The 22484-nt window shown below is 48.3% G+C and overlaps 1 protein-coding gene across 11 annotated transcripts in view; it reads right to left on the bottom strand.

Annotated features, from left to right (window-relative positions):
* Nucleotides 1-18652: 18652 nt before the first annotated feature.
* CEP170B (centrosomal protein 170B) overlaps nt 18653-22484 on the bottom strand; it is a 32563-nt gene continuing 28731 nt past the window's right edge. For 6 of the 11 annotated variants that reach the window (XM_077942011.1, XM_077942013.1, XM_077942010.1 and 3 more), the window contains exons 14-19: nt 22222-22432; nt 21738-21881; nt 21553-21641; nt 21010-21103; nt 20802-20853; nt 18653-20679 (exon numbers count right to left, since the gene is read on the bottom strand). In XM_077942011.1, coding sequence (XP_077798137.1) covers nt 20432-20679; nt 20802-20853; nt 21010-21103; nt 21553-21641; nt 21738-21881; nt 22222-22432 — 838 coding nt within the window. In that variant the 3' untranslated portion in view covers nt 18653-20431. The remainder of the gene's footprint in view (nt 20680-20801; nt 20854-21009; nt 21104-21552; nt 21642-21737; nt 21882-22221; nt 22433-22484) is intronic. The other 5 variants (XM_077942015.1, XM_077942019.1, XM_077942016.1 and 2 more) reach the window with 1 other exon arrangement.

Here is a 22484-nt window from a genome sequence, read left to right as displayed (position 1 = left end):
CACCTTCTTGCTGCTCCAATTTGGCCTTGGGGTCAGTCCTTACCTCCCGGCCATGGTTGGGGAGCCTCTGCTCTCTGGCTGGGTTGCTGGATGCCTGAATGCAGCTGTGCCCCAGGCATGCCCCCCGAGGGTTGGGTCCTCCAGGGACTCTGGGTGGGGATTATTCTGGGTATGGGGAGGGGCAGCCAGGTGGACCCTGCTGTGACATTTGCAGGGCTGGGGCATGAGTATGAAGGGAGGCTGCCTTCCCCGCCCTCAAGCTAAAGGCAGTTAGACAGAATAGATTCTCTTCTGTCTTTTTTTTTTTTTCCTTTGAGAGAAGTTTCGCTCTTGTACCCCAGGTTTGAGTGCAATGGCTTTATCTCGGCTGACTACAAACTCTGCCTCCCAGGTTCAAACGATTCTCCTACCTCTGCCTCCCAAGTAGCTGGGATTAAGGCGCCTGCCACCACGCCCAGCTAACTTTTGTATTTTTTAGTAGAGACAGGATTTCACCATGTTGGCCAGGCTGGTCTCGAACTCCTGACCTCAGATGATCCGCCCGCCTTGGCCTCCCAAAGTGCTGGGATTACAGCCATGAGCCACTGCGCCCAGTCTCTTCTGTCTTGACAACAATGGTGTGTGAGGGCCTGGAAGGCCAGGGACAAGTGGAGGACCCCAGGGCTCCTTGGAGTGCTCTCAGAAGTCCTTGCAGGAGGGTCAGCCCCAGCCAGTCCCCTCTCTGATTTTCCCACATCGTGAGGGGCCTCAATGAGCCCACATGCTACACCCAGCCCCTGGGTCCAAGCTCATCTGCAGCCCCAGAAAACCACCTCATCGCCGCCCCTGGCTGCCCCTCAGGCCAGCAGGACTGGGTACAGCTCCGGCAGCTCCACCTTGGGAGGATGGATCCAGGCTTGGGGACATTTAAGCAGGGAGTCCTGGGCCTTGGGCTCAGGGTTCAGCAGACTGTCCTCCTGGCCCCTCAGGCTGCTTACCCTGGAAGAAAGATTGAGGCTGGAAGGGGCCTCTGGACTCAGAGCCCAGGGCAGGCCCCTCAGTGGCTCCGAGGCTGGCTGTGTGGCCAGGACCCACCTGAGGGCAGCTCCTTGCCGGCTCTGCTCCCTCCGCTGCTGGCCCCACCCTGAGGTGTAGGGCCCTTGGGTCCCATGGGGTGTGGGGAGGGACTTTGGGGATTTCCCATGAAGCAAAACACTTTTTCTTTAATTTCCTTTGTTATTTCAAAACTTATCTTTGTGGGAAAATATGACTCATTATTTGTCAGCAGAGCTAAGGTGTTTTTTCTTTTCTTTTTTTTTTTTTTTTTTTTTTTTGAGACAGAGTCTCACTCTGTCGCCCGGGCTGGAGTGCAGTGGCCGGATCTCAGCTCACTGCAAGCTCCGCCTCCCGGGTTCACGCCATTCTCCTGCCTCAGCCTCCCGAGTAGCTGGGACTACAGGCGCCCACCACCGTGCCCGGCTAATTTTTTTTGTATTTTTTTAGTAGAGACGGGGTTTCACCGTGTTAACCAGGATGGTCTCGATCTCCTGACCTCGTGATCCGCCCGTCTCGGCCTCCCAAAGTGCTGGGATTACAGGCTTGAGCCACCGCGCCCGGCCGGTGTTTTTTCTTTGTACCCCAAATAAGTACACACTGTCAGAGCGGGCTTGTGGGAGCACTTAAACCCCACCGTAAGCACATCAGACATGCCTCACCTCATGGAGCGATGTCCTGATAAGCCCATCATACATGGAAGCTGAAAATATTCTAAGTTGATAATGAAGAAAAAAAGAGAGACAACCCAAATAACCAAAACCAGAAACAAAAAAGAGACATTACAACTGATATTACAGAAATACCAGAGATCACCAGAGACCGCCTGAGAAATTATACACTCACGGACTGGAAACCTGGGGGAAATTGAGACATCCCTGGGCACACGCAGCCTGCCGAGACTGAATCAAGAAGAAACAGAAAACCCGAACAGATCGATAAGGAGTAATGAGATTGGAACAGTAATAAAAATCTCCCAACAACAACACAAAAGGCCTACAGACCAGATGGTTTTACTACTAAATTCTACCAAACTTACAAAAAAGAACTAATACCATTTCTCCTTAAACTGTTCCAAAAAAACTGAAGAGGAGGGAATTCTCTCTAACTCATTCTATGAGGCCAGCATTACCCTGATACTCAAACCAGGCAAGGACACAACAACAAAAAAGAAAACTGCAGGTCAATATTCCTGATGAATAGATACACAAAAATCCTCAACAAAATACTAGCAAATTGAATCTAATAGCACATTAAAAGATAATCCATTATGACTAAGTGGGATTTATCCTGGGGATGCAAGGATGGTTCAACATACGCAAATCAATACATGCAATACATCAAATCCACAGATTGAAGGACAAAAACCGTATGATCATCTCAATAGATGCCGAGAAAGCATGTGATAAAATATAACACCCTTCTTCATGATAAAAACTCCCAGCAGGCTGGGCAAGGTGACTCACGCCTGCAATCCCAGAGTTTTGGGAGGCCAAGGTGGGAGAATCTCTCCAGACCAGGAGTTTGAGACCAGCCTGCACAATACAGTGAGACCCTGTTGCTAAAAAAATGTTTTTAAATGTGACCCGGCGCAGTAGCTCATAATCCCAGCACTTTGGAAGGCTGAAGTGGGCAGATCACTTGAGGCCAGCAGTTTGAGATCAGCCTGGCCAACATGATGAAACCCCATCTCTACTAAAAATACAAAATTAGCTAGGCATGGTGGCGCATGCCTGTAATCCCAGGTACTCGGGAGACTGATGCAGGAGAATCACTTGAACCGGGGAGGCAGAGATTGCAGTGAGCCAATATGATGCCACTGAACTCCAGTCTGGGTGACAGAGCAAGACACTCTTTAAAAAATAAATAGGCTGGGCGCAGTGCCTCACGCCTGTAATCCCAGCACTTTGGGAGGCCAAGGCAACCGGATCACTTGAGGTCAGGAGTTTGAGAACAGCCTGGCCAATATGGCGAAACCCTATCGCTACTAAAAATACAAACAATTAGCTGGGCATGGTGGCAGGTGCCTGTAATCCCAGCGACTCGGGAGGCTGAGGCAGGAGAATCACTTGAACCCGGGAGGCAGAGGTTACAGTGAACCGAGATCATGCCATTGCACTCCAGCTTGGGCAACAAAAGCAAAACTCAGTCTCGAAAAAAAAAATCAGGCAAAAGATCTGAACAGACATTTCTCAAAAGACATACAAATGGCCAACAGGCATATGAGAAAAATCTCAGTATCACTAGTTACCAGGGAAATGCAAATCAAAACCACAATGAGGTAACATCTTGCCCCAGTTAGAATGGGTGTTATCAAGAAGACAAAAAGTAAATGCTGGCAAGGATGCCAAGAAAAGGGAACTCTTATGTTCTGTTGGTGGGAATGTAAATTAGCGAAGCCATTATGGGGAACTGTATGGAAGTTTCTCAAAAAACTAAAAATAGAACTACCATATGATCCAGCAATCCTACTACTGAGTATTTATCCAAAGGAAAGGAAATCAGTATATCAAAGGGATCCTTGCACTCCCATGCTTATTGCAGCGCTACTCACACTAGCCAAGATATGGAATCAACCTAACTGTCTATCAAAGGATGAATGGATAAAGAAAATGTGATATATACATATATACATATATATACATATATATACACACACACACAATGGAATACTATTTTGTCATAAAAAGAATGAAATCCTGTCATTTGCAGCAACATGGATGGAACTGGAGGTCATTATGTTAAGAGAAATAAGCCAAGCACAGAAAAACAAACATCACATGTTCTCCCATGTGTGAGCGAAAAAAGTTGACCTCTGGAGGTAGAGAATAGAACGATAGATCCCAGAGTCTAGGAAGGGTGTGTGGGTGTGTGAGAAACAAACCATCCATCCGTTTATCTCTGTGCTGTGCTGTTCTATATTCATTCTCATGTTTTTGTTCTGAGGTGTGGGGCCTGATAAGCAAGTCTCTCCCTTCTTTAGAAGCACCATGTGCTGTTGGGGCAACTATTGAGATGACAATATGGTTTTTCTCCTTTAATATGTGAATGGAGTAACTTAGAAATTTTCTAAAATTAAATTAACCTTGGATTCCTGGCATAATCCCAATTGAACCAAAATATCATACACAGTTTGATCCTTGGACAACACAGGTTTGACTTGCATGGGTCCACTTACATGCAAACTTTTTTCTGCCTCTGCCTTTCCTAACATAGCAAGACCAAGCCCTCCTCATCCTCCTCCTCTTCAGCCTACCCATTGTGAACGCAATGAGAATGGAGAGTTTTAGGATGATCCACTTCCACTTGATGACGTGTAAATATATTTTCTCTTTCTTATGATTTTCTTAATAATATTTTCTTTCTTCTAGCTTACTTTATCGTAAGAATACAGCATATAATACAGATAACATATAAAATATGTGTTAATCGAATGTTTATGTTATCTGTAAGGCTTCCGGTCAACAGTCGGCTATTAGTCATCCAGTTTGGTGGGAGTCAAAAGTTACACATGGATGTTTGACGGTGCGTTGGGGCTGCAGTGGCCAACGGTACTTTTTCCACATTCTGAGATTGGATAGGGCAATATTTTGTGCAGGATTTTTCATCTGTGCCCAAGAGTGTGCCTTTTCTTCCTTGGTACACACTAGTCCTGTCTTTGTGTTAGATTATGAGAGAGTCCTACAGGGAACTGGGTCACGTGCCCACTTTTCCCTACATTTTGAAGTTTGTAAAAATGGGATAAAATATGCTTTTTAATTTTGGCAGAACATGTAAAACTGTCTTAGATTTTTGACATCTTTGTGGGAAGATTTTAACTTCCTAATTTCTTTTAGGATTATAGGAGTCTTCGGGCTTTCTGTTTCTCTATGAATCAAGCTTGGCGAATAATAGTTTTCTAGAAATGGTCCATTTTGTGTAATTTTCCAAGTTGCCTTGCTAGGAGGTTGCTCATGTCGCCCTCGGCTGCATTGTAGAGCAGCTCTCCTCTCATTTCTCAGTAGAGTTTTGTGCCTGTTGCCGGTCTTTCCCTTCAGAGATCTTGTGACCATTTTATTAATTTTTTCAATAAATCAAATTTATATATGTTAGTTCTGTTTTTAGTTCTAATTTAGTGTTAGGTATTTTTGGTTCTAATTTTGTTTTGATTTTCATTTATTTTTGTTTTACCTTTATCTTCATCCTTCTACTATCTTAGTATATTCCTATTGTCAGTTTTAGACTTCCTTCAGTTGGATGCTTAACATTTTTGTTTGTTTGTTTGTTTGTTTGTTTGTTTTTGAGATGGAGTCTCGCTCTGTGGCCCAGGCTGGAGTGTAGTGGCACGATCTTGGCTCACTGCAGCCTTTGCCTCCTGGGTTCAAGCAATTCTCCTGCCTCAGCCTCCCGAGTAGTTGGGATTACAGGCACGCGCCACCATGCCCGGCTAATTGTTGTGCTTTAGTAGAGACGGGATTTCACCGTGTTGGCCAGGCTGGTGTCCAACTCCTGACTTCAGGTGATCCGCCCACCTCGGCCTCCCAAAGTGCTGGGATTACAGGCATGAGACACCGTGCCCGGCTGGATGCTTAACTTTTTAATGTTCAGTTGCTCTTCTTTACTAATGTAAGTGTGTAAGGAATAAATTATCATTTAGTTCTAAGTATTTTATGCTTTCTTTCATTCATGAATGATTTAGAAATCTGATGTAAGGTTTCAAATGTATTTTAACACTCTTCCTCAGTGAGCGATTGAGAGTTGAATTATGTTTGGCTTAGAGAGCGAAGTCATATGACACTGGGTTTTGAAGTGCGTTGAGCCCGGTCTTACATCTAAGCGTGTGCTCATTGCTGTAAGTGCTCCACACACACCTGAGCAAAATGTGTCCTCTCCAACGGTCACGCCTAGCTATGGCTTTAAATCCAGCTCGCAAATCATGCTGTTGGAATCTTATTCACCTTTTATTAATGTTTTGTCTGCTTGACCTGGCAGTCACTGAGAGAGTTGTGTTGAAATTTTCTTTTTTGATAGAATTATCAATTTCTACTTGCAGTCTTGTTCATTTTTTCCCCATACTTATGGCTGTTTCAGGTACATACATGTTTTGAATCTTTATATCCTCTGAACAATACTATTCATCATTATATACTGGCCTTCTTTTCTTTTTTTTTTTTTTTTTTTTTTTTTTGAGACGGAGTCTCGCTCTGCCGCCCAGGCTGGAGTGCAGTGGCCGGATCTCAGCTCACTGCAAGCTCCGCCTCCCGGGTTTACGCCATTCTCCTGCCTCAGCCTCCCGAGTAGCTGGGACTACAGGCGCCCGCCACCTCGCCCGGCTAGTTTTTTGTATTTTTTAGTAGAGACGGGGTTTCACCATGTTAGCCAGGATGGTCTCGATTTCCCGACCTCGTGATCCGCCCGTCTCGGCCTCCCAAAGTGCTGGGATTACAGGCTTGAGCCACCGCGCCCGGCCCCTTCTTTTCAATAATTATAGTTTTTGTCTTAAAATATGTATTTTTGAAAATCAATTTAGCACCGGGCATGGTGGCTCACGCCTGTAATCCCAGCACTTTGGGAGGCCAAGGCAGGTGGATCACCTGAGGTTGGGAGCTCGAGGCCAGCCTGACCAACACGGAGAAACCCCCATCTCTACTAAAAATACAAAATTAGCCAAGTGTGGTGCTGCATCCTTGTAATCCCAGCTACTCGGGAGGCTGAGGCAGGAGAATTTCTTGAACCCAGGAGGCAGAGGTTGCAGAGAGCCGAGATTGCACCATTGCACTCCAGCCTGGGCAACAAGAGCAAAACTCCGTTTCAAAAAAAAAAAAAGAAAAAAAAAGACAAAAAAAGAAAAAGAGAGAATATTAGTTTAGCCACACCAGCTTTCTTTTTATTGATACTTGCCTGACCATAGCACTTGTAATATTATTATTTTAAACTCCATAAATTAAATGTTTATAATGATGATATATTTATCTAACTACAATAATTATATATTTGTCTAACTAGATATTATTTATCTAGTGAGAGTGTGTTTAGAATTATCCACTCTTAATGATTTCCTTTTTAAAAATTTTTTATTTATTTTTATTTTTTTGAGACAGAGTCTCACACTGTAGCCCAAGTTGGAGTGCAGTGGTGCAGTTTGGCTCATTGTAGTCGCTGCCTCCTGGGCTCAAGCAATTCTCATGCCTCAGCCTCCTGAGTAGCTGGGACTACAGGCACACACCACCATGCCTAGCTAATTTTTTGTATTTTAGTAGGGGTGGGGCTTCACCATGTTGCCCAGGGTGGTCTTGAACTCCTGAGCTGAGGTGATCCACCTGCCTTGGCCTCCCAAAGTGCTAGAATTACAGGCGTAAGTCACCATGCCCAGACACTTTTAGCAATTTCTTTATTCACTATTCCTTCTTTTATTTCAGCCTCTCCCTCTGTGATCATCGTCCTTCTTCCTGAAATAGATCCTTTAAAAGCTACTTGAATAGTAGTTTAGCTGGGTATAAAATTTGGGGTTCTCAATTGTTTTCCTTGAGTTGAGGTGTGTTGGTAAACTCTTAGTTGTTATGTAACATAAAAATATTTCTAATTTTCCTTTATTATTGAAAGATCATTTTTCTGGGTATAGAATTACAGATGGACAGTTCTTTTCTCTGGAAACTTTGAGGTCTTTAGTGTCCCATTGTTGTTAAGAAAACCACCACCATTCTTTTTTGTTTTGGAGACAGAGTCTCACTATGTCACCCAGGCTGGAGTGCAAATGGCATGATCTTGGGTCATTGCAACTTCCACCTCCCAGGTTCAAGTGATTCTTCCATCTCAGCCTCCCAAATAGCTGGGATTACAGGTGCACACTACCACACCCAGCTAATTTTTGTATTTTTACTAGAGACGGGGTTTTGCCATGTTGGCTAGGCTGGTCTCAAACTCCTGACCTCAGGTGATCCACCCACCTCTGCCTCCCAAAGTGCTGGGATTACAGGTGTGAGCCACCATGCCTGGCCAACACCATTCTTTTATAGAGAATCTTTCTTTACTATTGTGGCTGTTGTAAACAGATTTTATTATCTACAGTATTCCTCAATGTTACTGTGACGTAACTATGTAGTTTTACTTTCATTTATTCTGTTTGGCATACCTTATGTTTTTGTATCTTCTGTGGATACATGTTGTATTCATTTCTGGGGTTGCTGTAGTGAAGTATCACAAACTGAGTAGTTTATACAGCAGAAATGTATTGTCTCACAGTTCCAGAGGCTGGAAGTCCAAACTCAAGGTGTCAGCAAGGTTAATCCCTTCTGAGGCTATGAGGGAGGATCCTGTGCCTCTCTCATTAATTCTGGTAGCCCCAGGTGTTCTTTAGCTTATAGATGAAATTCTCCCTGTGTCTTCATGCCTTCCGTCTGTACATGTCTGTCTCTGCATCCAAATTTCCCCTTTCCATAAGGTGTCAGTCACACTGGATTAGGGTTGTCAATAAAAAGAGTCAAATTCTGTAAAATATTTGAAGGGATTTATTCTGAGCCAAATATGAGTGACTAATGGCCTGTGACACAGCCCCAGCAGATCCTGAGACATGTTTCCAAAGTGGTTGGGCTACAGCTTGGTTTTATACATGTTAGGGAGGCATAAGACATCAATCAATACATGTAAGATGTACATTGTTTTGGTCTGGAAAGGTGGGACAACTTGAAGTGGGGGCTTCCAGGTCAGAGATGGATTCAAGGATTTTCTGGTTGCCAGTTGGTTGAAAGAGTTATCTAGGCCAGGCTCACGCCTATAATCCCAGCACTTTTGGAGGCCAAGATGGGAGGAACACCTGAGGTTAGGAGTTCGAGACCAGCTTGGCCAACATAATGAAACCCCGTTTCTACTAAAAATACAAAAATTAGCCAGGCATGGTGGCATATGCCTGTAATCACAGCTACTCCAGAGGCTGAGGTGGGAGAATTGCTGGAACCTGGGAAGTGGAGGTTACAGTGGGCCGAGATCACACCACTGCACTCCAGACTGGGCAACAGAGCAAGACTCCGTCTCAAAAAAAAAAAGGAAAAAAAAAGAGTTATCTAAAGACCTGGAATCAATAGAAGGGAGTGTCTAGGTTAAGATGATGAGTTGTAGAGACCAAGGTTCTTACTATGCAGATGAAGCCTTCCAGGTAGCAGACTTCAGAGAGAATGGATTGCAGATGTTTCTTACCAGACTTCAAGAGTCTGTTCTATCAGTCTTAATTTTAATCTTTCTGTTTGAATGTTAATGCTGGTCACTGTGCCAGAATTCCAAAGGGAAGAGGGCATAATGAAGCATCTGACCCCTAATTTCCATCACGGCCTGAGCTAGTCTTTTAGGTTAACTTTGGAATGCCCTTGGCTGAGGGGAGGATCCATCAGTCAGTTGGGAGCTTAGATTTTTATTTTTGGTTTACAGGATCTACCCCAATTACTTCATCTTACCTTGATCATCTGTAAACGCCCTATTTCCAAATAAGGCCACATTCACAGGTACTGGGTATCAGGACTTCAACATCTTTTGAGAGACAACTTAACCCGTGGCATGTGTCTTTCCCAATTCTGGAAAATTCTGGCATGATCTCTTTGAATATTTCCTCTGTCTCATCCTTGCTACTCCCTCATTCAGAATCTCCAGATAGACGTATGTTATATGTTGCCATGTAATCTTCTATGTCTATTAACATGTCTTTCACATGTTCTATTCCCACCATGTTCCTGTGTATTGCATTATGGGTAATTTCTTCTCATCTTTCTTATAGTTGACTAATTCTTGTTTTAACTGTGTCTAATCTGCTGTTTAACTCTTTCATTTAGGTTTTGAAAGATCTTTATTTTCAATCACTATAGTTTTCCATATGATGCTTTTCTGACTCTGGCTGTATTCCATGCCATTTTGCTCCTTTTGCATCTTCCAGTACTATGTCCATCTGTCATTTTTTGCTGGTGTTGCTGCTTGATAACTTTTGGGCTGGGTGCGGTGGCTCACGCCTGTAATCCCAGCACTTTGGGAGGCCAAGGCAGACGGATCACGAGGTCAGGAGATCGAGACCATCCTGACTAACACGGTGAAACCCTGTCTCTACTAAAAATACAAAAAATTAGCCGGGTGTGGTGGTGCACACCAGTGGTCCCAGCTACTTGGGAGACTGAGGCAGGAGAATGGCGTGAACCTGGGAGGTGGAGCTTGCGTTGAGCCGAGATTGCACCACTGCACTCCAGCCTGGGGCAACAGCGTGAGACTCCGTCTCAAAATTTAAAAATAAAAACTTTTGATGTGAGCTCATATTTGCCAGGCTCTGCTGCATGGGAGCATTGAGGGCCCTGGATTGGAGATGCTTGCCTTTCTGCTTCTGCAGGGGTCACTATCAACCCACAAAACTTTGAATGAATTTCTCTCATTCTTTATTTAGAGATTCTAACTTTTTTTTTTTTTTTTTGAGACAGGGTCTCACTCTGTCACCCAGACTGGAGTGCAATGGCATGATCACGGCTCACTGCAGCCTCAACCTCCCAGGCTCAAGTGATCCTCCTGTCTCAGCCTCCTGTGTAGCTGGGACCATGGGTGTGCACCACCACAGCCAGGTAATTTTTATATTTTTTGGTAGAGGCAGGGTTTCATCATGTCACCCCGGCTGGTCTCAAACTCCTGGGCTCAAGCAATCTGCCTGCTTCAGCCTCCCAAAGTGCTGGGATCACAGGTGTGAGCCACTGCACCTGGCCTACTTAGAGATTCTTTAATGGTCTGCAGTAACGTGAATGCCAACCCTGAGACCACGTGAAACAAGGGGAGACTGAAGCGAGATACACCCAGGTGGGCTGAGGCCTCACTTTCATCTCTTTACCTGTAGCTCGGTAAGACACTGGTTCAGCAGTTCCAAATGAGGCTAATGAGATAACAAGTTGATATCAAGTCCTGAGATCCAGAAGCTGCCCTTGATAATGAGGCCAGGCAGCACCTGCTGTTCCAGGGTCACCTAGACGTTCACTTCTCCCTTTCCCTTTGAGAGTGCAGAACTCAGGGCTGTGGTCCTTCTCCCTACTTTAATCATGTTTTCTTAGGGGAGGAATGCTAGGACCAGATGCAGACGAGGAGACAGAACAGGAAATCTTAAAGGTTTTGTTATACTTCCTGGGAACCTACCATACAGCTGACAGAAAAAAACCCATTATCTTTCTATGCTGTTAGCGGCTACCTTTATATTTGTAACATGATACTTGACTTTCAGAAGTCTAGACTTCATCTCTCCACCCTTTTGAACAGCAAAAAGGGCTTAGAATGTTTTACTCCAACTGCTTCCTTAGGGATTCTGGCTTTTATTCCTTAGTATTTTAGTTTTCCCTTTAGGTGTAAACTTTCATAGTCATTATAACTTTTTAACATTCAATGATTATTTAGATTTGCCACATATTTACCAATTTCTCTACTCATCATTTCTTCTTGCATACCCCACTTCCTTCTGAATTCCAAATTAAAGGGTTTTTTCTTCCTAAAGTTTATTATCTTTAAGTGATTCTTTCATCATGGTTCTAACAGTGGTAAATCAGGTTACCTGGTAATTTCAGGTTTTATTGTCTGAAAATAGCTATTCCTCCTTCACTTTTTTATTTTTATTTTTATTTTTTATTTTTTTTTAGGAAACAAGGTCTTACTCTGTCGCCCAAGTTGTAGTGTTGGAGTGTGGTACTGCTGCTTGATAACTTTTGGGCTGGGTGTGGTGTGATCCTGGCTCAGCACAGCCTTGACCTCCAGGCTCAAGCCATCCTTCCACCTCAGCCTCCTGAGCGGCTGGGACTACAGACACAGCTAATTTTTTATTCTTTGTAGAGACGAGGTCTCACTATGTTGCCCAGGCTGGTCTGGAACTCCTGGGCTCAAGTGATCCTCCCATCTTGGCCTCCCAAAATGCTGGGATTATAGGCATGTGTCACTGTGCCCTGCTCCCTCCTTCACTCTTGAATAATACTTAAATTGGGTATTGGCTGTTATATTCTTACAATTTGAGGATATTGACTTCTGAACCATAATGTGACTATGGAGAAATATGCACAAACCTAACTGTCGTTCCTTTGAAAACAGTTTCTCTTATCTCTGTTTGCTTTTAAGGTTTTCTCTTTGTCTTTGGAATTCTGCAGTTTCAACATGATGTGTCCAGGTTAGGTTTATTCTTATGCATTCTGCTTGGGACTTGTGCAGCTTAAACTTAAGGATTTATGCTTTTGGTTATTTCTGTAAAGATCTCAGTCATTATCTCTTTGAATATCGACTGCTCCTATTTCTTTATCCTCATGCTGTAAAACTCATTAAATAGATTTTCATTCTATTTTCCATGTCTCATAATCTCCTTTGACATTTTACATGTCTTCATCCCATTCCTGCATCTGCCTAATTTCTAATGATCAACCTTCCCATCTGCAAGTTGTTTCTTCAGCTCTGTTAATTAGTTGGTCAACTTTCCCTGAGGTTTCAATTTTTCACTATAGAATTTTCCTTCTGACCCACAGCCAGGGGATAGATAAGTTTCCTTGCCTGTTCACTGGAGCCACAAGTCAAGTTTATCTGGCCCCTTTCCCTGCCCTTTCAATACACATCTCTGAGCAGGATTCTCAATTTCATCTCTCCCCTCTCCCAGCATAAGGCCTCATCCCCTGACTTGGTGGCTGGAACATCTTGGGTGCTTAACCAGTAGGGCTATTTCTGGGCCCATAAACGTCCCAGAGATACTGCAGTGTCAGCTCCCGGCCCATCCTGGCTCGCAGTTCCCACCTGCAGTGTCAGCTCCCCGCCCATCCTGGCTCGCAGTGCCCACTCCATTTCTGGCATATGGGGATTTCCCTTTCTTGCCTATAATGATGTCTAATTTTGATTTTACTTTTAGCTAACAATTCTAGCTGTTTCAAGGGGTAGAGATTAAGCAGTGAGGGTGAGGGGCTGAGAAGTTGGGAGAGGATGATTGCTAAGAGGCAGAAAAGACATACATGATAGATTTGGGTAAACTCACAAGTCTCAGGAGATAGACATTGGCTCTCAGGCCTGCCAGGACCACCAGGATTAGGGTGGAAATTATTCAGAGAATAGAGGATCTGAGAAGAGAGCCGGACTTCCTGTGCTGGTTTCCCTCTTGAGGCAGTGGCTAATTCTCACCTGACATGAGAGTCACGTTTGGCTCAGCTAAGAGACTGAGCATTGAGTGGTTGAAGAGTTCAGTGAAACTTCACTGTATTGTGGCTCGGGGGAAGCAAAATTGAGCCCAGGACTTCCTTCAAAGGAGGAGGGTGCTGCTAAACTCTCCTGGCTTGCAGTTGAGACCCCAGAGGGGTGTGCCCTAGAAGCACGACAAAGAGGTAAATCAGAAGGCAAACAAGAAGCGGAACAAGTCTTACCATGTCTACAGCCTGTCCTAGACAGCTCAGGCCCAACTTGACTGGTGATCTGTCCCTGCTCTGTGGCAGAGGACAGGGTGGGTCCTCTCTGATGGCCACAATGTCATCCAGAGATTGTACTTTTTTTCCCTAGTCACAGTGTGTCATTTTAAATCAAGAGTTACCAGATACATTAAAAAATATATAGACCCAAGTGTAAAAGCAGGGGATGAAACTGTTGGAACTTTGAAATGACTCTGATGACTGTGCTCTGAGAAATAAGTGACGAGATGGAAATTTTCACCAGAGAAATGAAATCTTGAAAAAATCAAATAGAAACTCTAGAACTAAGGATAAAATAACCAAAGTAAAGAGTGTGCGCCGGGCGTGGTGGCTCAAGCCTGTAATCCCAGCACTTTGGGAGGCCGAGATGGGCAGATCACAAGGTCAGGAGATCGAGACCATCCTGGCTAACCCGGTGAAACCCCGTCTCTACTAAAAAATACAAAAAACTAGCCGGGCGAGGTGGCGGGCACCTGTAGTCCCAGCTACTCGGGAGGCTGAGGCAGGAGAATGGTGTAAACCCGGGAGGCGGAGCTTGCAGTGAGCTGAGATCCGGCCACTGCACTCCAGCCTGGGCGACAGAGCGAGACGCCGTCTCAAAAAAAAAAAAAAAAAAAAAAAGTGTGACAGATGGGTTAACAGACTATTAGTGGACAGAACTGAAGAGAAGATTAACGAGCACGAATTGAGGTCAGCAGCCAACAGACGACTGAAGCACACAGAAAAAAATGCACGGAAAATAGCATCAGAGACACACAGGATGCAGTCAACAGGCCTACCACATCTGTCACTCGAATCCCAGAGGGGAGACTGCAAATGGCGCAGAACAATATCTGAAGAGAAAATGAATGCAACTTTTCCAAAACCAATGAAAGACATACCAACTGCATGTGCAAGAAGTACTACACATTTCATGATAAAGAAATACAAACATACTCCTAAGCACATTGTAGTAAAGCCACTGAAAACTCAGTAACTAGGAGAAAATCAGTAACAGGAGGTGGGGCACAGTGGCTCACGCCTGTAATCCCAACACTTTGGGAGGCCAAGACAGGAGGACTCTGTCTCTAGAAAAATAAAAATAAAGTAAACAAATAACAGCCAGGAAAAAACAAGATGCCACCTTCAAAGAGGCAACAGTGAGGCTCTTGACTTCTCCACGTAAGCACTGAAGGCCGGAAGACAATGGAACAACATTCTCTAAGCACCAAGAGAAAATAATACCAACTTGGGGTGCTATTTCAAGCGAAAGAGAAAGGCAAAATAAAAACATTTTCGGACACCCTCCCCAGTGAATTGAGAGAATTCCTCACAGCAAACATGCACTAATAAACAAGACAGATCACAATGGAGGCCTTTGGAAACTGGTCCTGGATGGAAACATGGAAATGCAGGAGGGAAAGAACAAGAGAGCAGCAGAGAAGAAACACGCTGGTGCGTTTCGATGCACGCCGGCTGCAGAAAATGATAAGATGATTTATTGTGTGGTTAACATATGTGCAGAATTGAAATGCCTGAGAATGACAGCACAAAAAGTGGGAGAGAGGCCAATGGATTTGAAGCATCAGAAGGGCAGAGCGCGGTGGCTCACACTCGTAATCCCAGCACTTTGGGAGGCCAAGGCGGGTGGATCGTTTGAGGTCAGGAATTCAAGACTAGCCTGACCAACATGGTGAAACCCCGTCTCTACTAAAAATGAAAAAAAATTAGCTGGGCATGGTGGCACATGCCTGTACTCCCAGCTCCTTGGGAGACTGAGGCAGGAGAATGGAGTGAACCCGGGAGGCGGAGGTTCCAGTGAGCCGAGTTCGCACCACTGCACTCCAGCCTGGGTGACAGAGCAAGACTCTGTCTCAATAAATAAATAAATAAATAAATAAATAAAGCGTTAGAATGTCTTTACATTGTCCAGGAAGTGATGAAAGTACACATTTACATTAGGCCCTGATAAGTGAAGGATGAATTTTATAATTGTAAATGATTTTATAATTGTAATTGTATAATTGCCAGAAAGTAGTAAAAGAACAATTCATATTAGACCATAATTAGTGGAGGATTAATTTTATAATTGTTTGAGTAATTGCTACTAGTACGATAAAAGTATGACTAACAAGCAAATTGGAGGATGTAAAATAAAAAATTTTAATCCTAAAAAAGGAAAAAAAGGGAGAAAAAAGAACAAATAGCAGATGTAATATAGCAGATTTAATCCTAAGCACATTGATAAATATAATAAGTGTATACTAAAAATACTCCAATTAAAAGAAATATTGTCAGACTGAATATTTTAAAACAAGCCCCACAAGAAATTTCGTTAAAAGGATAGAAATTCTTTGAAGTGAGTTGGTTTAAATAAATAAATAAAAGGATGGAAAAGATAAATCATGATAACATTAACTAGAATAAAAGCTGGCATGACTATAATAATATGAAACAAAATGGACTTCAGATAAAAAAATAATTACAGAAGACTTCATAATGATAAAACGGCTCATCGACCAGTAAGTTAATAATTCTAAATTGTATGCACCTAATAGCATAGCTTTGAAATACATAAAGAAAAACTTAAAGGCTGGGTGCAGTGCCTCACATCTGTAATCCCAGCACTTTGGGAGGCCAAGGCAGCAGATCACTTGCGGTCAGGGGTTTGAGACCAGCCTGACCAACATGGCGAAACCCCCGTTTCTACTAAAAATACAAAAATTAGCCAGGCGTGGTGGCGCGTGCCTGTAATCCCAGCTACTCAGGAGGCTGAGGCAGGAGAATCGCTTGAACCCGGGAGGAGAAGGTTGCAGTGAGCCAAGATCACACCACTGCACTCGGCGAGACTCCATCTCCAAAAAAAAAAAAAAAAAAGAAAAGAAAAGAAAGGAGGAAAGAAATTCCCTTATAATTGATAGCTTAAGGAAGAACTTAAAATTACGCCACAGGCCACTCCTGCTTCTGGCCATGAGCGACAGGAGTACAGGATGGGTTCGCCTTCTCACCTGGACCAGTGAGAAAACCAGACACGAGCTTTGCTGCAGGAGGGAAGGCAGGGCAGTCGGGCTCACCTCATTCCTTTCCTTTCTTGGCATCACGGTCCTGTGCTGCCTGCTGTCCAGTGTCTGAAAACTGCCATTTCACATATTTTGTCATTTTCTCACTGTTCAAGGTGAGAAGGCAAATCCATCCTGTACCCGTTACTCACGGCCAAAAGCAGAAATGGCCTGTGGCATGATTTTAAGTTCTTCTTCAAGCTAAATCATGACAACCTTCTCAGTAAAATTTTATTTTAAGCAGAATTTTATATTTGAGAGTAAAAACAGTTTACTATCCTTTTTGGTCATGATTTGACTGGCCATCATTTCTTTGAATTTTTCTGAAAATTTTATCTGAAAAAGAAACCATTAATTTTTACATGGAAAAGGTGTGGGCTTCATTCTGTCTAACGGTTTCTTATATTTGTCACTAGCAAGATTAATTGGACACAAACCACATGTGTGCTTCACTCACTCCTGCAAATGACCCAAGACCCAAAGCAGGCCCTGAGCCACCGAGCGCCCCGTGTCCCACAGGGATCTCTCTCCTCAGTTCCAGTTCCCTGACTGCATTCTCCAACTGTCACCTGAGCGGCTCACCCACTGACCCCACATCTGGACCACTTGGGCCAGGAGCTGGGCATGTCCTTGGCCCTCTCTGCCCCTCCACCGGGGACGCAGCCTCTTCAGGTTCCACCCTCTCCACGCGGCCCATCTGCCCTCCACCGCCTCCTCCCGCAGCCCCTGTGCCCTTACACCCAGTCAAAGCCCTCCTCTCTCTGACCAGACAAGAAACGAGAGAAGCTTGCACTCCTTAGGGGAGGTCCTGGAATGTTGAGCCCACCAAAACAAATCTCTGCCCACTGGCCCCCTGGGCCCAGCCCCACCCTAAGGCCAGCGCCCCCCTGAACCTTCTGCAGCCGTGAGCCCCGGGGTGTATGTTCAGGCTGACTTTCCAGTGGGCCCTGGGTCTCTGGGAAGGCCCATTGAAGGGCCCCGCTCAGAAGGCCCTCAGGGGTCTGCTGCCCAGACTAAGGTCTCAGTGACTGGGCCAGCAGTGACCACCTCAAGTGTGGCCCTGGGAGTGGCACTGAGATGGTTCAGATGGCAAGGCAAGGCGTGGAGGCCCCGAGTGGCCGCATGAGCCTGTGGAGCCCCGTCCTCAAGTTCTTGGTGGGCCGCTCGGCTCAACCATCCCCTTGCAAACTCAGATGCGTCCCCAAAGACAGGCGAGGGTGGCATCATAAAGGCAGTCCACCCAGGAACATCTGGCGATCCACAACCATCACAGGGAGTGGAAGGATGAGGGGCTCGGAGCAGCTGGACAGCTGGGCTGCGGAGGTAAAAAGCCCGCCCTGCTACTCCCGCCAGGGTCTCAAGGTCAGCCTCGCTGAGGACCTGAGCCGCTGCCTGGTAGCCTGGCAGCCCGACAGCACATCAGTGCCCGTGGGGCCCGCCCTGTGGCTGAAGGTGGACAGCGACCTCCGACACCTCCAGTGACCCGGGTGTGATGGGTGCCAGTGATGTGACGCAATGACGGGCAGTGGGTGTCCTCCAAAGCCGTAGCAGGGAGAAGGAACTGCGGCAGGAGGTGGCGCTAACCGCACGGCGGCTGTGTGCCTGCTCACTGCCTATTTTTATGCAGGATGAGCGAAGTTTTAAACAGCGCTCTCGGCCGGGCGCAGTGGCTGGGCTCACGCCTGTAATCCCAGCACTTTGGGAGGCCGAGGCAGGCGGATCACGGTCAGGAGATCGAGACCATCCTGGCTAACACGGTGAAACCCCGTCTCTACTAAAAAATACAAAAAATTAGCCGGGCGTGGTGGCGGGCGCCTGTAGTCCCAGCTACTCAGGAAGCTGAGGCAGGAGAACAGCGTGGACCCGGGAAGCGGAGCTTGTGGTGAGCCGAGATCGCGCCACTGCACTCTAGCCTGGGAGACAGTGAGACTCCATCTCAAAACAAAACAAAAAAACAGTGCTCTTGGATGCTGTCTCACTGAAGAGTTTTCATAAATTAGTTCTTCTGTTTCTTAGGAGTCAACATCTGGAAATGCTGCTTTCTAGCCCAGGCCGCCCCCTGGTGGCAGTATCTCTGAATTGCAGCCTCCCCTGGTCTGTCCTACATGCAGGGCCCCACCCATCCCAAACACCATGGATAGAGAAGCAAGGCCAAGGTGACAGGCTCCAGCGTGCTGCCATGTGATAGAAGAATGATTTATTAGAACAAATTCCATGACAAATCATATAAAATAACCATTTTCCGAAAGACAGCCACAAGACCACCTGAGAACGAATGTACAGTGAACCCTCCGAGAAGCCTGGCAAACAAGGACCATTCCCAGGCAAAGGCTGGAGGGGGAGGAAAAAAGGAGCTCAGCATGGGGAGGAGCAGGAACTTGTGAATTCAAAACATCGCACTGCCACTGCTGAGGGGTGGGAAGGAGCCGTGGAGGAAGAGTGACCACTTCATGTCCAGGGGCAGGCGGGGTGGGCAACTGAGGCATGCAGGGGTGGGCAGCAGCCCGGTGGGCCGGACTAGCACCTCCTCCATATAGACAGCAGGCTCTTGGGGCGGGGACCAGGGGGAGACACCTGCCCCCCCGCCCCCCCCACACGTAAACATCAGGTGGGCCGCAGGGCTCAGAGGCACAGAACCCGTACACCCAACCCCAGATCAGCTAAAAGTAAACAGGGGACACAAACCACCCACTTCCAGCCTCCAGCCCCCAGCGCCGCTCCCCCAGCAGCTGGCCCTGTCCAGGTCCGACTCTTGTACCAATGCCAGGTGGGGTATGGAGCTCACCTACGCCAGTCTGGTCCAGGTGGGACACCCCCCACGTCCATCCCCACCAACCACGGCCAATGGGCTCTTTGGCTTAGAGGCTCTGGCAACACGGGCTGCCCCAGCAGGGGCCACGGCAGAGAGGCCAAGCTCTGCTCACCTGCCATGTTCCCAGCTGAAAGAATCCTGAGAAAACAACAGTTCCTGGGCCCGTCCCTGCCCCCATGCCCACTTGAGGCCTGATGGCATGAAACCAAAGGGGAGGGCGTGTAGTGCAGGCCAAGCTGTGAGCTTCCGGAAACCCGGCTTCCAGTCACTTTGGTTGTGCACTCACCCCCGCCTGAAGGGCTGCCACGCACCCGGCTGTGCCCAGGCCCTTGGAAGCCCAAGTACAGAGGCCCATAGCCCCTCACAGGGACATGCCCCACAGTCCTCATGGTGCAGCATGGAGGCGCCTGGACTAGCCGAGTGCATGGGAGTGGGGGGGTATCTGTACCTGTGTGCATGGCTCAGCTCTCAACCAGCCCCTGGTCCACACCCAGGAGGGCTCCACGGGACAGCCCCAAGCTCAATGGGTTTGGCAACTGTGTTGGCACCAAAGGCTGGAAGCAGTGGGGCTCCTGCCTATAAAAGGCCTGGGGCCAGGTGGGAGCCACCAGGGCAAGTGCCCTGCCATCTTAGATAGTCCCGGGACAGGTGAGCCTGCCCCAGCTCCATGTCTGGCACCAAATGACCCCACAGTCGACCTCTCTTCCTCTGCATGGCCGCAGGCCAGTACAAAGGGGTATGACAGGTTAGTGCCTGGTGGAGCCAGTCAGGCCTGGAGGGGCACCTGCAATGGCACCAACGACTCTTTCCTTTAAAGCTAAAGACAAAAATAACAGTGATGAAGAGGAGGTGGGGTAATGCCCTTGAGGGCTTGACCTTGGCAGCAGCCTGGCCAGGAGCTGGGCCAGAGACCTGTAGGGGGTGGGGCGGGGGTGGGGGTGGCCACAGGGCTGGACAGGGTGAGTAGGGTGCTGGCTGGGAGCTGACGAGGGAGCAAGGGCGTGGGAGGCACCCGCCCACGGGGATATGGCACATGTGGGGGTCTTCAGGGAGAACCACCTGCGGCCAGGCAGGCGGGCGTGCGGCGGACGGGAGGCAGAGACGCACACGCACAGGGAAGCCAGCCTGGCCAGGTCCGGGGCCTAGATCAGGAACCTCTCGGCATCAGGGAGGAAGGTGGGGTCCGGGAGGCTGGGAGGCCCACAGCTGACCCGCTGTGGGAAACTCCTCAGCGGCAGGGCCGGCAGCAGGGCCTCAGCTGAGGCGGGCGAGGGTGGGCTCTGGGCAGCCACACGGCCCTTCCCCAGCCCCGGCTGTGCAGAGCTGGCCAAGCTCCTGTTTCCTGTGAGCAGGTCCAGGCTCCCACTGGGGTCCACGATGGCATTGATAACTGGAGGTGGGGAGGGAGGGTCAGGCTGCAGATCCAGTTCACCCGCTGCCACCCTGTGAGTCAGGGTTCCCCACAAGGCCCTGCCAGCCTCCCTCACTGTCCTGGGCTTGGGCCACACTCACCTTCCAGCTGCTTCTGCACCCGCCTCAGTTCCTTCAGGATGGAGCTGATTTCCTGGAAACATGGCAGGAAGGGAGGTGGAGTCAACTTCTGAGGCCACAGCCCCGCCCCGGGGCTCTGGGTACAGGAGCTGGGACAAGGTTTAGGGCCAGCCGGGCAAAGTGAGGCTGGCTGGGGGCGGGCCCAGGGGCACCAGGCCCCGGCGCTCACCTTGTTAGATGTCTTCAGGATGGGCACCTCGTTCTCAGCGTTGATCCTGGCTTCCAGGTCCTCCCAGGCTCTCCCTGTGTTCTGAAAGAGGATCCTGTCCGAGGCAGGGGAGGCAGAAATGGGGGGACAAGGACAGGGAGGACAGAGCTGAGGCACAATTCTCCAGACCTCCTCTGCTATGGTGAAGTTCATCCCACCCCACCTGGGCCTAAGGGGAAAACTGAGGCCTGATGCATGACCTGGGCTAACGGGCACCAAATTCCCATCTGTGTGTCTAACACTGGGCGGTGGGGAGGGCTGGGCCCAGGATGAGGGCTAGGAGAGAAGGGGAGGAAGGGCCACCCTGGAGGCGCTGGCTCCTCTGAGTTCAGGGTCTGCCTGCTGGGAGCCGCATACACGTGCACACAGGAGGGCTGGCTGCACGGGTGCACACGAGTGTACCCATAAAACCACTGCCCTTGAGGGATTCAGCCAGGCCTGAGTCTCAGCTCATGCAGCTCTGTTGGTGTCCGGGCATCCACCTCAGCCGGGAAGCTGACTCACTTCATCTTCTCGGCAAGGTGCTCCGTGTTCTCACGGATGGCCTGCGACAGCTGGGACACCGGGTTCAGCATCAGGTTATCAAAGATCACCTACAAGAGCCCGGCATCAGCATGGCCCCTGCCCTCGAGGAGCCCTGCCCTTGCTCCCCCCGACACCCAGCTCCGTGGCGGCAGTGGGCACCATGCCTCCTCTCGGTTCCGAGGCCGTGTCTTGTTGGCCAGGGCGTCCTCACAGCTGTCATTCATGTTCTGGTCAAAGTCCCGAGAGTTCAGTGAGCCAGGAGGCACCTTCTGGAAGTTGAGGCTGGCCTCAGGGATGCGCTGCACCAGCTGCAAAAGGGAGGGCCGGCACCGTGGGCCCCGGGCAGAGGCTCCTGCCAGGCTGTGGCCAGCTGCACCTCCCTGCTCCGGCCTGGCAGGTGGACACAGCACACCCACCTTCCATCTGTGCAGGGTCCCTCCTGTGTCCCTGCCCCGCCATGAAGGCAGCTGGGCTGGGGATGACGGCACAGTCAAGCCTGACTCAAGCGCCGCGAGCTCCCCAGACCTTGAGCTCTCCGGTGGCCGTTTGGGGCGCTGACCCAGGGGGACACGCTCCAGCTCACCAAGGGGGCATGCGCAGCAGGGCCTCAGCCGAGGCGTGCAAAGGGCTGTGGGGACCTGGACTGACCTTCCTCGAGGGTGGCTCTGGCACAGGGGCCTCAGAAAGCCTGGGGCTCACCTCCTCCCGGGCAGAGATGGTCGAGGCGGGGGTGCTGGGCATGGTGCTGAGGGAGGCGCTGTGGGCAGGCCCCGAGGAGCCCAGTGTGTCACCGTCCCCAGCCACATCATGGATCTCCCGGGCTAGGATGGCCACGTCCTTCACCAGCGTCTGGCTCAGCCTGCAGCCGGCAGGAAAGACGGCAGGTTCTGCACAGGGGAAGTCGGGGCAGC

Source organism: Macaca mulatta, chromosome 7, assembly GCF_049350105.2.
Source record: "Macaca mulatta isolate MMU2019108-1 chromosome 7, T2T-MMU8v2.0, whole genome shotgun sequence".
Classification (NCBI taxonomy): domain Eukaryota; kingdom Metazoa; phylum Chordata; class Mammalia; order Primates; family Cercopithecidae; genus Macaca; species Macaca mulatta.
Note: the sequence above shows the minus strand (reverse complement) of the source record. Positions and strands in the feature narration are given on the sequence as shown.